The sequence below is a fragment of the Neofelis nebulosa genome, chromosome 10, assembly GCF_028018385.1.
Source record: "Neofelis nebulosa isolate mNeoNeb1 chromosome 10, mNeoNeb1.pri, whole genome shotgun sequence".
Taxonomy (NCBI): domain Eukaryota; kingdom Metazoa; phylum Chordata; class Mammalia; order Carnivora; family Felidae; genus Neofelis; species Neofelis nebulosa.
The window spans coordinates 101912693-101928127 of record NC_080791.1 but is presented as its reverse complement, the minus strand read 5'-3'; the positions used below and the strand labels follow the sequence as shown (position 1 = coordinate 101928127).

At 40.0% G+C, this 15435-nt stretch overlaps 1 protein-coding gene across 1 annotated transcript in view; it reads left to right on the top strand.

Moving 5' to 3' along the window:
* LOC131487851 (fatty acid desaturase 2-like protein FADS2B) overlaps positions 1–15224 on the top strand; it is a 30171-nt gene extending 14947 nt beyond the window's left edge. Inside the window, exons 5-12 of the mRNA XM_058688997.1 lie at positions 2219–2344; positions 5152–5212; positions 7913–7989; positions 8184–8281; positions 9267–9363; positions 11656–11735; positions 13063–13178; positions 14610–15224. Of these exons, the coding sequence (XP_058544980.1) occupies positions 2219–2344; positions 5152–5212; positions 7913–7989; positions 8184–8281; positions 9267–9363; positions 11656–11735; positions 13063–13178; positions 14610–14665 (711 nt within the window). The 3' untranslated portion in view covers positions 14666–15224. The remainder of the gene's footprint in view (positions 1–2218; positions 2345–5151; positions 5213–7912; positions 7990–8183; positions 8282–9266; positions 9364–11655; positions 11736–13062; positions 13179–14609) is intronic.
* The last annotated feature ends 211 nt before the right edge of the window (positions 15225–15435 follow it).

The following is a 15435-nucleotide window of genomic DNA, read 5'->3' as shown; positions in this document are numbered from 1 at the left end:
CCTAAAATAATTTTTTGGGGGGGGGAGTGTCAAGTATGTTATTTCCTGTAACATTTTTCTCCTTCATTTCACAGATGAGGAAATTACCCAACGCCACATACACCCAGTAGCAGGGATTTGAATTCAGCCCCCAAATGGCTTTAGAACAATGTTTGGAATCCTTATAATGCACCAAGAAAGGACCTAACATGGAAATGAGGAATGACTTAGGGTGGTTCTTATATGGAATTTGGTACAGGGGCAACCTATTTGCACGTAGCTGATTATCTTCACTTTCAGCTGGATCACTATCCCTCACCTCCAGTAATTGTGGCTTCCAGACCGAGGGGTGAGGGTAGAGCCAGCTGCCTTATCATACCCATAATTACTCTGACATTACCAGTTTCCACAGATAGTCATTGACTGCAAGGGTACAGTCAAAATGTTAGCTCACAAAGGATTAAACTAACAAAGTGAATCATTGTTTATCACAGTGCCCTTGTTTCTGTATTGCTCCTGTTGGGTTGTATGTTGCATAAGTGTGGGAGCTCCATTTTATCATGTCTAACTTTATACAGCAAATACTTGGCTCAGTGTCTGATGCATGGGAGGTATTTCAAAATAAATAATGAACGGATAAACAGAGAGAAAGTGCACAATTGTAAGGGTGAGTGGGTGGTATGCAGCTTGGTAGGAGACGAGCAGAGTGCAATGGAGACCCCACAGGGGGAATAAAAATTGATGAGTACACCTTGAGTTTGACATATCATGAACCACCCACAAGGAAATGTTTGGAAAGTGATTTCCCTTTCACGCATGAGATTCAGGGAAGAGATGTGGGATGCAGGAAGAGAGATTCCACCATAAGGATGGTAAGGAGTGTTAGTGGTAAAAAGAGACTATCACTCAGGAGGGATGATAACACGAGGGTTTGCTAAGAGAGGACTCTGCAACAAGACTAGAAGGCAATGGTCACATGATTTTCAAACATTCCCTTCCCCCTCTACCATGGATGTATAGTGTCTAGATGAGTATAGCCCAACAGAAATATAATTCTAAGCCACATTAAAATGATATAAATCATTTTAAATTTTCTCATCGCCACATCTTAAAAGATAACTTTATTACCACATATATATTCAAAACATTATAATTTCTACATGTAATCAATATGAAAGTTGTTAATATGATATTTTACACTCCTTTTTTCATACCATGCCTCAAAATCCAGTATTATACACATACAGCCATCTTAATTCGACTGGTCACACTTCAAGTGCTCAATAGCCAGGCTGTGGCTCATGGCTACCATATTGCACAGTGACGATGTAAAACATGTATAGGCCAGTTATTGAGATATATCAAATATGCAATAAAAAACAAATACTGCTTATTCTTATGTAATAATCTATGTAATAGGGGAAAGGAGAAGAAATTGAATATCTCAATATGCCAACATTTTACATACATCATCTCATGTCTCCCCAAACAACCCATGAAGGTAAATGTCATTACTGCAGATGGAATAGAGCCTCAAAGAGGGTGAAATTTACCCAGACCACACAGCAGTATTTATATATCCAGGGTATGAAACCACATTGATGTGCTACCAAATCCTTGCTCTATTAAAACCTTTATACTGTCATTGAGAGAAAGAAAATCATAAGCAACCTAATCAGAGATGATTTGAACTCGGCATCAGTTAAAATATTTTTATTCTCATTTATATTTATATGAGATCATTGAAGCCTGAACATGCAAGAATCTGAGCCAAGCCCCCTACAAAATCATTTCAGATCCATGATTCTTTGAAATACTGATTAAAGCAGGATTCCCAGGACCGTTTTTTTCCCGAGAGCTAATTAAAGTTTTAGAGTTGAATTTTCTTTATTTGTAAAATAAGAATACTAAATGCCCTTCCTACCTTCAGGATTTTTTAAATGAGGACCCCCACCCAAAATAAAGGATGGAAAAACATTTCATTTTACCAGTTTTTGTGAATTTTCATGATCAGGAGTTGCATTAGCCTGAATTTGTGTTCCTGGATCCCATGATTATTTGATTGTAGGCTTTGAAAGGCTCTGTCCAATGAGCCATTCTGTGACCCAGCAGTCAGGGAACAAGTTCCAGAAGCTCAGATATCTTACTTTGACTTTGGAGATGCATGCAGAAAACTCTGAGAGCGAAGGACATCCCAGGAGAGAAATCTTGCAGCTAATGAACCCTCTCTTCTCCTCAGGGCCTGTCAACATGCTGGTGGAATCACCGACACTTCCAACATCATGTAAAAACAAACATCTACCCCAAAGACCCAGATATTAATACAGACCCACTTTTCGTGAATGGATATTTGAAGCCTGCCCAGGTATGTTTAGAGCTGCTGCAAACATGAGAAATATTCCTGGAAGTGGTTCCTGGAAATGTCTATGGTCTTGTCCTGGAAAGATCGAGCTGAGGGTTCCCACTTCAAGCATGTTCTCAGAACATATCTCCTTCTTTTATGTCCGGTATAGAGATGTGAAGTAACTGATTCTGGGGTTGTATGAATAGAAGAAGATGTGAAGCATGGGACTCTGTGACTTGAAAGGACATGTCGCCAACCTCCAACAGCAGGAAATATGATAACCCGTATCACTCTGCTTGAGCAATCCTGGTGATAGACAGATCCCTGCCCAGTGGCCCTCACTACTTGTAAGGCAACAAAAGTTAATGTTAGGTAGTGAAACCACATGACTGAGGTTGGCAATGACTTTCCAAAGTTGGACGAGGATGAGACATTCGCTCAGAAAAAAACATATCAGTACATCCAATAAGCACTAAATCACAAATATCTGAATAACTAGCTATCTCAACTAAGTCTAGCTCAGTGAGGAAAGGCTGTGCTGGTATTTTTAGTTCATGTTCATTTTGTTCATTTAAACATGAACCACAGCCCAAATGTTTTCTAAGACACTTAGAGATCTCACCTCTCATTTGGACTTGTTAAACAATAGAAAAGGGAGGGTAAAGTCAACTCCAGAATTTTTCAGTTATTGATTTTATTTAGCCTCAACTTAAAATCATCATGTAAAGGACTATTACCAATTTTTTTAAGGAGAAAGTCTTACTTCAACAAAGGAGGTATGAGGATAATCACAGAAAGATCTCCCCCCTCTAGGGAAATGGTAGATCCCGAGATTCCGGTGCTTAGGAAGAGGCTGCTATTTCCTAAAACAACTTAGGAGTTTTATTAAAAGTAAGAATAGCTCTGTCAGTTGCTGCCTGTGCTTTGTGCTACATAAACCAAAAGTTGTGCAACTTTTTGAAAATAAGCTTTCCCAGCTTTGGAAGACCCAATTTTCTTCTCCACTGAATTAGGAAACAATCCCTTGACTAGATTTTTAAAAGTCTCTGAGGGTGCCTGGGTGGCTCAGTCGGTTAAGCGTCTGACTTCCTCTCAGGTCATGATTTCATGGTTCCTGAGTTTGAACCCCCACATCAGGCTCACTGCTGTCAGCAGGGACCCTGCTTTGGATCCTCTTTCCTATTCTCTCTCTGCCCCTCCACTGCTTGTTCTGTCTCTCTCAAAATAAATAATCTTAAAAAAATCTCTGGCTGCCGTCACAAATCAGTTGCTTTTGACAATGGCTCCACAAACAACTTGGACTTGCCTGATGTTTGTGGACTCCTACGCTCATCAACAAAAGTGTGATACTTTGATTTCTCTAATCACCCCCACAGAGTAAGAAGGGTTTGTCTTACTGAATTTTATGAAGCAGGCTGCCCCTCCCCAGAAGTACTTCCTTCAGGCTATGTTCAGTATACATGCTGCCTCTTCACAAATGGTGGAGGTCACCTCTCCAAGTTGTACAGTTGCTCGTCAACATCTCCCTAGACCCTAGGGCTCCATTTAATACAGTTGCAGAGCTACTACTGTCCGAGACATTGCTTGAAATTATTTAAACTCTAAAATTCAGTTGTTTTACATAAAAAATGCTTCTGATGAGCCCTGAACTTTTTCTTCATTCTCATTTTACTGTCATATTTCTACCATTTTCTTCAAACATTCTACTTTCCAGGTTCTGTGCTCATGTTCTGAAAGACTTAGAGTCCTCCTTTGGAGTGATACTCAAAATCAGTCCTCTGTTTAGGTGTGCCAGCTCCCAGGAATTTCCACCTGCTCTTTTCCCCATGTTTCCCACTACTTAAATGTCTGCAGATTTGAGAGTAACTGGAAATGGTTCTTATTACATCATCATTATGCTATTTATTTTTACCTATCATAGTAAGAGAAGAAAAGGTCAACCCTGCCATCCAAATACAAAAAGATATCTATATGTAGGAGGGAAGGTATCAGCAGAATGGGGGACAGCAGAAATCAAACACTTCCCATAGTATTGTGACCAAGTGAACATACCATAAAACTATAGAGCAGATGTAAATTTTGATTCATTCATTCTTTCTTTCAACTGAACATTAATTGTATGTTTACTAGGTACTGGAAGTTTAACCATTACCTCTATGCCTCCCCTCAGGGTGTTTGCTGTCCTTGTGCACTAAGCATACAATAAATTAACTAACTAAGGAGACTCCTCTAGAAAGTGAATCGAATTACCAGCATTAAGATTTAGTAATATCATTGCACCTTATAAATAGTCCATCACAGTGTGAGATCCACAGTGAGAACACAAAGGAGAGAAGATGGGACAGATAAGAGGGGCCATGCCTATATCTTCTACACATGACTATTTGACAAATATCTGTTGAATGAATGAATGGAGATGGAGACTGAGCTTCAGGCAGACTTCTAAACACCATAGTGAAGAGAAGCTAGGAAAACCTATCAGAAACATTCCCTTTTGATCACCACTCCACTCCATAGAAGGACAAAAAAATTTCAAAATGGCTACCATAGGAATTTTTAAAAAAATCACAATCCCCGTAGTCAAATGCAAGAATTACCCACATTTAATTAAAGAAAAAAGATGCTGCAATATTTTCTCTTATTCCAGTTCTTGTTCTTCTAGTGCCTCAACTGTGACAGCCCACAAATTCTGACCATATGGCTCTTTCCATAGAGATTTTAAACACACACACACACACACACACACACACACACACAGAGCAATGTTCTTGAGTATTAACGACCACAAGCATTGTCTCTTATTTTAGTTTTATGCTCTCTCCTTTCAGAATGGCAAGAAGAAAATCAGTTACATCAACTATGAAAAGCAGCACCTGTGTTTCTACATGGGTGAGTCCTTGGAGCCACTTTCCTTATCGTACCGTGTCCTTGAAGCAAGCTGTTGTCAAGCCAGACGGCACAACAGCAATGCTCTCACAGACAGACCAGGCCATGTTTTATTGTGACTTGGAAAAGTAGCATGTCTTATTTCAGACTTCCTGGGGGCAAAAGTCTGAAAAGGAAAGCAAAAAAAGCAAATAGGTATTTAAAAAAATTTTTTTTAATATTTATTTATTTTTGATAGAGAAAGAGTGAGACAGAGTGTGAGTGGAGTGGGGCAGAGAGAGAGATGGAGACACAGAATCTGAAGCAGGCTTGAGACTGAGCTGTCAGCACAGAGCCTGATGCAGGGCCTGAACTCACAAACCATGAGATCATGACTTGAGCCCAAGTCGGAAGCTTCACTGACTGCACCACCCAGGCATCCTGCAAATAGGTACTTCTAATGTGCATCTAATGAGATAGTTCAAGAGGGATGAAGTCAGGATGCCAATCTAAGCCTTGCATCTGAGACTATCATAGGAAAACTAAACACCTGTCAAGAAGAAAAGAATAATGGTATTTTGATAGGGAGGAAAAATAGGAAAAGAATGCCAAAGCACTGACATTATGAAGCCAGAGAATATAGAAGCTCAGGAATAAAAGGCACCTGAGAGCTACTGTGTGAGAGGAAGCGGGTTGCTCCCATGGTCTACATACAGCTGCAGAATGTGTGTGTGTGTGTGTGTGTGTGTGTGTGTGTGTGTGTGTGTAAGGTAGTAATTAAAACTACCCAAACAACAAAATGTATTGATATCCTAATACAAACAGTCTAAATTATCATGATAAGTTTTTTTACAGAAAGCCAGTATTTGAACAACCAACTGTAAAGATATTTTAAAACACAAATGAAACCTTCCATCATTCAAAGATATTTTGTAACATAAAGGGTTTTTAATTTCTAAACTGGTATCATGTGTATCAAAAAGCTTTCAGGGTTCCTGGCTGGCTCAGTTGGCAGACCATGTGTCTCTTGATCTCGGGGTGGTGAGTTCGAGCCCCATGTTGGGTACAGAGATTATAAATAAATAAACCTAAAATTAAAAAGCTTTCAAGAGGAGCAATAATAACTGTTAAGACATGTGTTCAGTTTCTCAGTGGAAAGTACAGGGCATTTCTAACCAATCTTTGAGGTTCAGTAATCCTGCAAATGTTTAAATGCCCACTTCATAAACACAAGTCACATGGAGCACCTGGTTGGCTCAGTTGATTAAGTACCCAACTCTTGATTTGGGCTTAGGTCGTAATTCCAGGGTCATGAGATTGAGCCCCAAGTTGAGCTCTGTACTGAGTGTGCGACTGCTTAAGAGTCTCTCTCCTTCTTTCTCTGCCCCTCCTCTACTCAGGTGCTCTCTAAAAATCAACAACAACAAAACCACAAGTCACTGGAAATCTTTTATGATATTTTCACCCAGTTTAAGTGAAAATCATATGTATGTACAGATATATATATATATATATATAATATATATGCGTGTTCAGGCTTGAAAGAAATATATATAAACCTGAATATGTGTTCTGGCTTGAAAGAAAATAGGGAAGCTAAATAATTCTGACTATGATAAAATATCATAAGCAAAAATACTTTGCTCTTAACCAAAATCAAACCCATACCAACTCACAAAGAAAGTTTTTGTGGAACCCCAAGCTATGCTCGTCCTAAACATGCTTACGCATTTGAGAAATGAGACAAAATTAGGGCAGGCCCCAAACATTTCCTTTAGATCAGTGGTTCTCAACCAAAAAAATACTGTCCTACTGGGACATAGACAAAAATGTCAGGTTATTGCCCCCCGTACAGAGGCTGGGAGATAGGGTCCTATCCTGATTTTACTACATTCAAAGGAATGACTCTCAGGTCTTTGATAAAGGCATTTATGGGTTGTAGAAGATCAATCGCAAAGAGTCAGAGAAAGTATTTTACAATTGTAAGTTTTCTAACAGAAATAGTCTAAGCCTGAGGCCTGCAGTCAGCTTTGGCTAGAACAAACAGTAAATTCAGTTGACAACGTTGAACTTTCTCAGGCAGAACTGTAAGGGGGCTGGGGTCATCCCAGAGGCATGGCCTTGAACTGTTAAAAACTATGCTCATGTTTGTTGAAGTATCTCAGTGTGGAGGTTGGACCAAATCATTCATGCTAAGAGTTTGTAGAGTTCGAGAGTCAGAAACCCAGTATTGAGACCTAGTGGAGAAAGAGGGCTCGACTAAAGTCAGGACTCCAACACACTGCTTTGTGCTCTAGACAGCCCCCCTGGTCCTGGAGAAGCAAGTAAATAACCATCCGGTCAGAAAGTGAGTACAGGTTCTGTGTTTCTGCCACCTTGACATATTGTGACAGGGCCCATTCCTAAAATTGTGATGATGATGGATTCCATGGACCTTGAGAAAGCTTGAAATTTTGCAGCAGAAGCTCTTCTGGGTTGCTCCATCAAGAATGATTCAAATCTTCAAAGCTTCCTCTTTCTTAGTCTCTTTGAGAGAGCTTGACCCAAAACCTGGTTCAGCCTCAGAGACTCAAAGAACTCCATGGACTCCAGAAAGTGGTTGTGGATCTCCACTTTGCATCCCTTCTCAGGGGCAACATTCCAGAAGTAGCATGTTAAGGAGATAGATTTCTGCTTACTTACATCATCTTTTACTCACCATCTTTTCTTTGTGTTCTTTTTCAGTTGGGCTTTTTCTCCTAATGCCTGTGTATGCCAACCTGATGTCCATGGAAATGATGTACCTCCAAAAGTATTGGGGGGTGAGTAACTTGACTCATCCTCTGAAGCTAGATCAGGTAGAAAAAGGGGTGGAAAATGCCTGGCTCCTTCTAGATGCAGCTTCCTTGAGCAATAAGGCATAAGATTTAGCCAGTATGAGAAGGGGCCCTAACCTGGGGAAGGGGAAATGAAATTGTGTCCAGAGCATTTAACTGTCAATTACTTTTCTCTGCAGGAGTTTGCCTGGGTCAGCAGCTTTTATATCCACTATTTTATCATGTTTGGCCCTTTTTATGGAATCTTCGGAACCATATTGCTCATATTTTTGGTCAAGTAAGAAAGCAAGAATATTCTTTTATTCCCATAACCTATATGATTCTCCTACATTCCTTATCTGAGATATTTGTGATTAGCAGAAGATTGGAACACCATGCCCAAGCTCCGTAGCTGAGACATTTCCATAAAAACGTTTTTTTTTTTTAAGTTGAAATAGTTGAATAAGAAGAGTCGTTTGAAAAAAGAGTTTGCCAAATCTTGTCCTTTTCTTCCTACATACTTAATTCTCAATTGAAGAATTCCATCTGATCCCCAAGTTCTTTAGAATTGTAATCCAGTTGGACACCATAACCTCGCCAAGAATAATGGAAGGACAGTCTTTATGACTAGAGATTTCCCCAAAACTAAAATGGATTCAGACTAAACAGCTCTCTTCAACTTCCCAATTTATTCCTCTCCCATTCTTTCACATTATTATCCTAACTCTTACATAATAATGCCATTGACAACTACTAGGCATCACAACTTTGATAAAGGATTTACCTGCATTATATTATTTGATGTAATCCTTGCACCTCCCTGTAATGTAGATAGCATCATCTTCATTTTTCTGCTAAGGGATCGAAACCTCAGAGAGTTAGTTAGGTCATTTGTCAAACTTACAGAGCAAGTAGGGGCCAGTGGCAGGGCCACACCAGAACTTGAGCCAAGTTCTACCTGATGGCAAAGCCGAGGCTGTCGATCACTTTGCATATGCCCTAGGTATCCTTTGATCCTTGCACCAATGCTACAGAAAACTTTGGGGTCACTGCACTCATACATCAGGCTGCAAGGCTGGTTTTGTGCCCAAAACCCAGGGTGTCATCTCTACACATAAAGGGCCTCCAAAGAGGAAAACAAGTGTCCTCCATTTTATTGGAACCTTTGATTCCCTTCCATTTCCTCCATTGCTCAGCCAGATCTTCCAGCAGTTGTGCCAGCCCAGTGTTGGGAACTGAAACACCCCAAGAAGTCATCACTTTCTCCTTTTATTCTCTGAAAGGTTTCTTGAAAGTCCCTGGGTAGCATATGTTACCCAGATGAGCCATGTACCTATGAGAATAAGCAAAGAGGAGAACCGGGACTGGCTCAGTACTCAGGTAATGGTGGAGTTCCTGGGAAAAGGTCCTTCCAATTATACTGATTTAGAGTCTAGTTACCTCAGATGATAATAATTTATGCTTATGAAATGCTTGCTAAGAGGCAGGCACTGCCCACTGCTTTGCGAGTGCTATGATTATTACCACTTTACAGATGGTAAAACTAAGGCATGAAGAAGTTGAGTACCTTATATGATATTGCCCAGCTAATAAGTGGTAGAAAGCAGGTTTTAAACCTGGGCAGTCTGATTTCAGAGCCTTTGCTCTAAACTAAGGGTCAGTAAACTACAGTCCAAGGGCCAAATGGAGCTCGTTGCCTGCTTTTGTAAATCAAATTTTATTGGAACACAGCCGTGCTTGTACATTTACATATTATATATGACTGCTTTCATGCTATAAAAGAAAAACAGAGTAACTATGACAGAGAAGTAAAATATTTACTGTCTTGCACTTTATAGAAAACATTTGCTGACCTGTCTCCCACCCGACCCAGTCTTTCAAGTGAATCTGAGCTCTTAGAATCACAAAATGAATTTTACACCTAGATGGTCCCTGGAAGTCACTTCACGTCATTTTATAGGTAGAAAGACCCAGAGAGGAGACATGGCATGCTCTTTGAGCATGCAGTTAATGATTAACAGAGTTATGATCAGTATAGAATCCCCTTGACTCCTAAGCCTTCCAGTGGTTAGGCCATGATTATACCACTTCCTTCTCCAAGCTCATTCCCAATTCAGTGGACCTTGCATTAAAGCAGAGTATTGGTTCTAAAACTTTTTGGTCATGGACCACCTTACACTCTGCAAAGTTATACTCGTACAAGTTTTTGAGGACCTCAATGAGCTTTTTTTTTTTTTTAATGTGGGTTATAGCCATTGATATTTACTATATTTGAAACTAAAACTGAGAATTTTTAAAAGTTTATTTATTAATTAACTTTAAAACAACAAGAATAAAGCCAGTACATTTTAAACATCAAACTGATGATGCCATTCTAGGTTTAGAGTCCTCTGGAAAAAAAAAATCTACTGCACAAGCATCAGAAATTGGAAATGAAAAATGCAAATGCTGTATTAAAGGTATTCTGGGAGTAGTTTTGACTTTGCAGATCTCCTGAAAGGTTCTTAGAGAACCCTGGGGTGCTCTGAAGTACACTCTGAGAAACGCTGACATAGAACAACCACAAAAATGACATTCAAAATAGCGACAACCCCAACCTTAGAAAGGCAGCGAATAAAATGGCAATCATAAAGATTCTTAATCTTGGAAGCCTAGAGAAGCCTATGAACTCCTTCTCAGGATAATGGTTTTAAGTGTGTAAATAAAATACATTAGATTTCAAAGGAAACTACTTCTACTGAAATGCATATCTATTCTCAGAACCCATGGTCGAACAATTAACTGCCTTACTTCTCACTTAGAAGTCCTTCAAATGTACTGTATGGAAATGGTATTCTAATCTCTACAGTCTCTACCCAAATCCTACAATCCCACTTCCCATTTGCCAGTCATCATTCGTGACACCTTAGCTTTCTATATCCAAGGGCTGATGGTGACTTAGCCCCTCAAATCCCACATACTTCTTCATATCTATTGCATTGCATAAACTTCTTAGCAATATGTCTTATCATCTTTTTATTTATTTTTTGAAAAAAAAATTTTAACGCTTTATTTTTTGAGAGACAGAGAGAGACAGAGTATGCACAGGGGAGGGGCAGAGAGGAGGCAAAGAATCTGAAGCAGGCTCCAGGCCCCGAGCTGTCATCACAGAGCCCAATGCAGGGCTTGAACTCACGAACATGAGATCATGACCTGAGCTGAAGTCAGACGCTCAACCGACTGAGCCACCCAGAGGCCCCTCTTAACACTTTTTTTAAATTATAAAGCTATAATTAAAAGCCTATATAAATCATAAGCTCCTTGAGACCTGACACTGTGCTTTTTTTTTTTTTAACGTTTATTTATTTTTTGAGACAGAGAGAGAAACAGTGTGGGTTGGGGGGGAGGGACAAAGAGTGAATACCAAGCAGGCTTCTCACTGTCAGTGCAGAGCTTGACCAGGGGTTTAAACTCATGAACCGCGAGATCATGACCTGAGCTGAAATCAAGAGTTGCACACTTAATGCGCTGAGCCACCAGGGGCCCCACTGTGTATCTTTCTTATCCTTCAAAGTTTCTTACAGAAAATAGATACTTGTTGACTAATTGACTTAAAGAGAATAAATAAAGGTTTAATTTGTTTAATCTGACACGTGGGTTTATTTACGTCTAATGTAAGCTTTTTCTTTGCAGGTCTTGGCCACCTGTAATGTTGAACAGTCCTTTTTCAATGACTGGTTCACTGGGCATCTGAACTTCCAGATTGAGCACCAGTGAGTGATAGAAACAGTCCATGATAAAAGGCAAAGGCTGTCACTTATAACAGTCCCCCACCCTCCATACAGTCCAGAACAGAGCCCTAGACTAGGGATTTCAGAGGGAAAAAATGAATCAGAATTCTCTAAATTCTATTAACTTCCAAGGTAAGAAAGTGAAGAAAGAAAAGCAGAAGGTGTAATAATTGAGTAAATGGAGGGAAATCTTGGAAAAATAACAATGACTCAGTTCGTAGATTCCCAAGGACTTAGGAATTGGTGGTTGTTTTCTTTGCATGTGGTTTGTTGGCAAAACCCAAGAAAAATCATGATACTTGTGTAACAAAGTTATGTTGAAATTAATTTTTATTTTTAATATCAACCTGTATCTATATCTTTAGAGCCAAGGTTACAAAACAATCAACTGAAATCCAGTTTCTGTTGCAATTTCCAAATGATATTTGAAATACTTTACCAATAGGTAGTTAGATGCACATGTACCAAAGGAGAAAACGATAGTACTTTGAAAGTCAATCTCGGCAGAATATTCAAGGAAGAGACTTTCCTATTCATCTTTCCTCTTCATCTAAGCTGTATCTGTGATAGAGAAGGAAAAAGTTCTTATACCTATTCATGGGATTTTCTCATCCTTTCTCTCATGGTATTCCTTTAAAATCTCGGCAAAGCAAGAAAGCTTATTATTCATATGTTATCAAAGTAAAGTTTAAAACCTAAAAAGTTCACCTGGCTGGTAATTAAAAGCCTTGAATAAAACCCATCTCTCCTCCCTTCTTATTCCTATCTTAGAACTTTCCCCCATATACCTTGACTAAAACTTACTGAATACTCACTTATTTATTGTACAGGAGTTAGAGGTATCCACAGAGAGAGACAGAGACAGAATTGGTGGGGGGGTATCTCCAGCTCACTAGGCAATTAATTGTTAGGTAATCTCTACACTCAATGTGGGGCTTGAACTTACAACCCTGAAATCAAGAGTTCCATGCTCCACTGACTGAGTCAGCTAGGCACCCCTCCAGTTCTCTAGATAATTCAGAATGGTAGAAAATCTTATACTTTCATATGACCTGGTCAAATTAATATATTTGATAGAGGTAATTCTCTTAGGTCTTCCCAAACATTAGCCACCCACAGGGCTTATAGAGGGTTGAGAGATAAGATTGGAGTGTTCTGGCAACAGATTTTGAGCTTTCTGGAACAGAAGTATTGTACAACGTCAAGGTCTGCATTGCTAATAGAGTTTTATCCAATAATAGGGGACCAAAAACTCCTTCAAGTCGCTCCTTTGATCTAAGTTTTGTATCTCCTGTACCTGTTGCCCTAGTCTGTTTCCCACAATGCCACGCCATAATTATCACAAGGTGGCACCCTTGGTGAGGTCGCTGTGTGCCAAGCATGGATTGCAGTATGTGAACAAGCCCCTGTTGAAAGCATTTGGAGATATCACCAGGTAATTACAGAGTCTCTCAGCTCATAGCTCTCATTTCCCCCTCAATGCTTGTCTCCACACTATTCACTGGCTTGTGAATCACTTACCCATAAGCTATTTATTAAGGGACATCTGTATGCCCAGCATGGACATGAGACCCTTCAGGGAACATCAACAATGCAATGTTAAAAAATAATTCTTACCATTTACCTACTGCCTTGTGGGCACTTCTTAGTGAAAATGCCTTGCTACCCTACTACTAAGTATCAAGCTTCTTAAAACCAGGGCCGCATGTTATTTGACTCCGTATCCCCTACAGAATCTTGACCTGCTTTAGAATTTATGTGCTGGGAGGGACTCTCAAATCATGGTCCAGAGTTGCAAACTACAGGCACTGCCTACAGGGTCCAGGGACATAACTGTATGGATCAGGGAGGGGTGACTGACCAAGAGCAGAGAAACCCACCAGAACTGAAAGTCAGTACTCATCTTGGTGCATTCAAAGCTCCACAGAGAACATTAACAGCCTATGATCAGACTTTAGTAAGTTTCCCTGTCTTTTGGAATTAGGAAAAAAATTGCCAGTGTCTTGAATGAAGCCAACTAGGCCAGGCCTGGCCTGATCTGACCCTTAGATGGTGCTCCAGTTACATACTCTTCACCATGCCCATCTTACTTTTCTGCCCTCCGGAGGTCTGGCCCTTCTTCAGTTGCTACAGAACTCCCTGTCCCTTGCCATCTCCTGTCCTTTGTCCCCTTATCTTCTGCCTAGAATGTTCGTCCAGTCCATGGCCTCCCCTTATAAAACCTTGTCGATTTCCATCCCTTCTCCAAGGCTCATAAATGCCTTTTCCTCATCTTGGTCTTTCCTCAACCCCAGGACTCAACCTGTCACCTGCTTTTGCAGGTGCTCTAGCACAAGCCTCTCTTCACTTGTGAGCTTTATCACAATCATGAACAAATAACATCGTGGGTAATAAATTATTTAATACGTGTCTCCCAAGCTAGACGAGGAACTCCACATAGGTGGGACTTAGGTTGCTCCTACTCACTGCTGTATTCCCAGAGCCTAGAAAAACACCTTTCACATTGTAAAATATGGTGAGTGTGTAACAGGATGGGTTGGTATAGAGGTATATGCTTTATCTTACAGAGATTCAGAGAAGCTTTTTTTTTAATGCTAGGGAAAAGGACTGTTGATAGTCTGGGGTACAAAAAAGAATAAAATGAAAGAAAAACTGAACCCCCTCCCTACAGGAAATGTGAAATCATCTGCTAACATGCAATGCAGTGTATTTGTTTCCCTCCACTGGGCAACAGAAAAGACATCTTTCAGCCATAACTGAAAATGACAACATTTCCCTGAGCCAAGTAAAGGAGTGCACGGTCCATGGCACATCTCCATTTACATTAAAGTCTCACCTACTGATGATTTTGTTTACCTCTCCCACAAGGCCTTGAAGAAATCTGCAGCCCTCTGGATGGATGCTTACTCTGAAACATGAAGCAGAGCATCAACCTTGACACACATGTAGCTGTGTCTCTGAAGGGGGTTAATCAATGTGCAAGAGCTCTTTCCTGCTTACCTGCTGGTGCCATGGGCATACCTGCGGTGCCAGGAGTGTGAATCCCAAGGGCACATGATAACCCCCTCCCTGAAGGTTTTCTCTGCAATTGCAAAGCAATGGAAACACAAGATGGTTAGGGTACCAAAAGGGAAATGGGAGCCAATTTTCTTTATTTCTTCTATAGAATCTTGAACTTAGTCCTACTAATAGACCTAATCAGATCATCTCCATCACTGGGGCATATGCAAGGGAACCAGGCAAAAGTCTTACTGAGACACTGGGTATAAGAAGAAGTGGGACAAAAGAGAGACCTCTGATGGACACTTGGGAAAACAGCACGGTTGCCCTTAGAAGAGAATGGTGTATTTAAGAAATTTCTGTTGACCATACAAATTTTTGCTTATTCCTTACTTAAATGTGTGAGCCTCTTTTTTCTCTAAAAATTAAACATAATTAACATTTAAGTCTCCTTAAATGCTTCAAGCGTCACTTTGGATTTTTCTTATTGTAATGGCATATGTGTAATTATGGTGTGTATGTATTTTTCTTCCAACTTATAAAATCTCTTAAGGAGCTCCCTACATCCAGGCCCAATATCCACTGACACAGGAGGTTAAGCTTCCGTATTTTAGCATTACTGGCCTTCTGCTAAAGCGTAAACTGGTCCTGAGTTTAAGACTGATTTGCCTAATTCCTACCC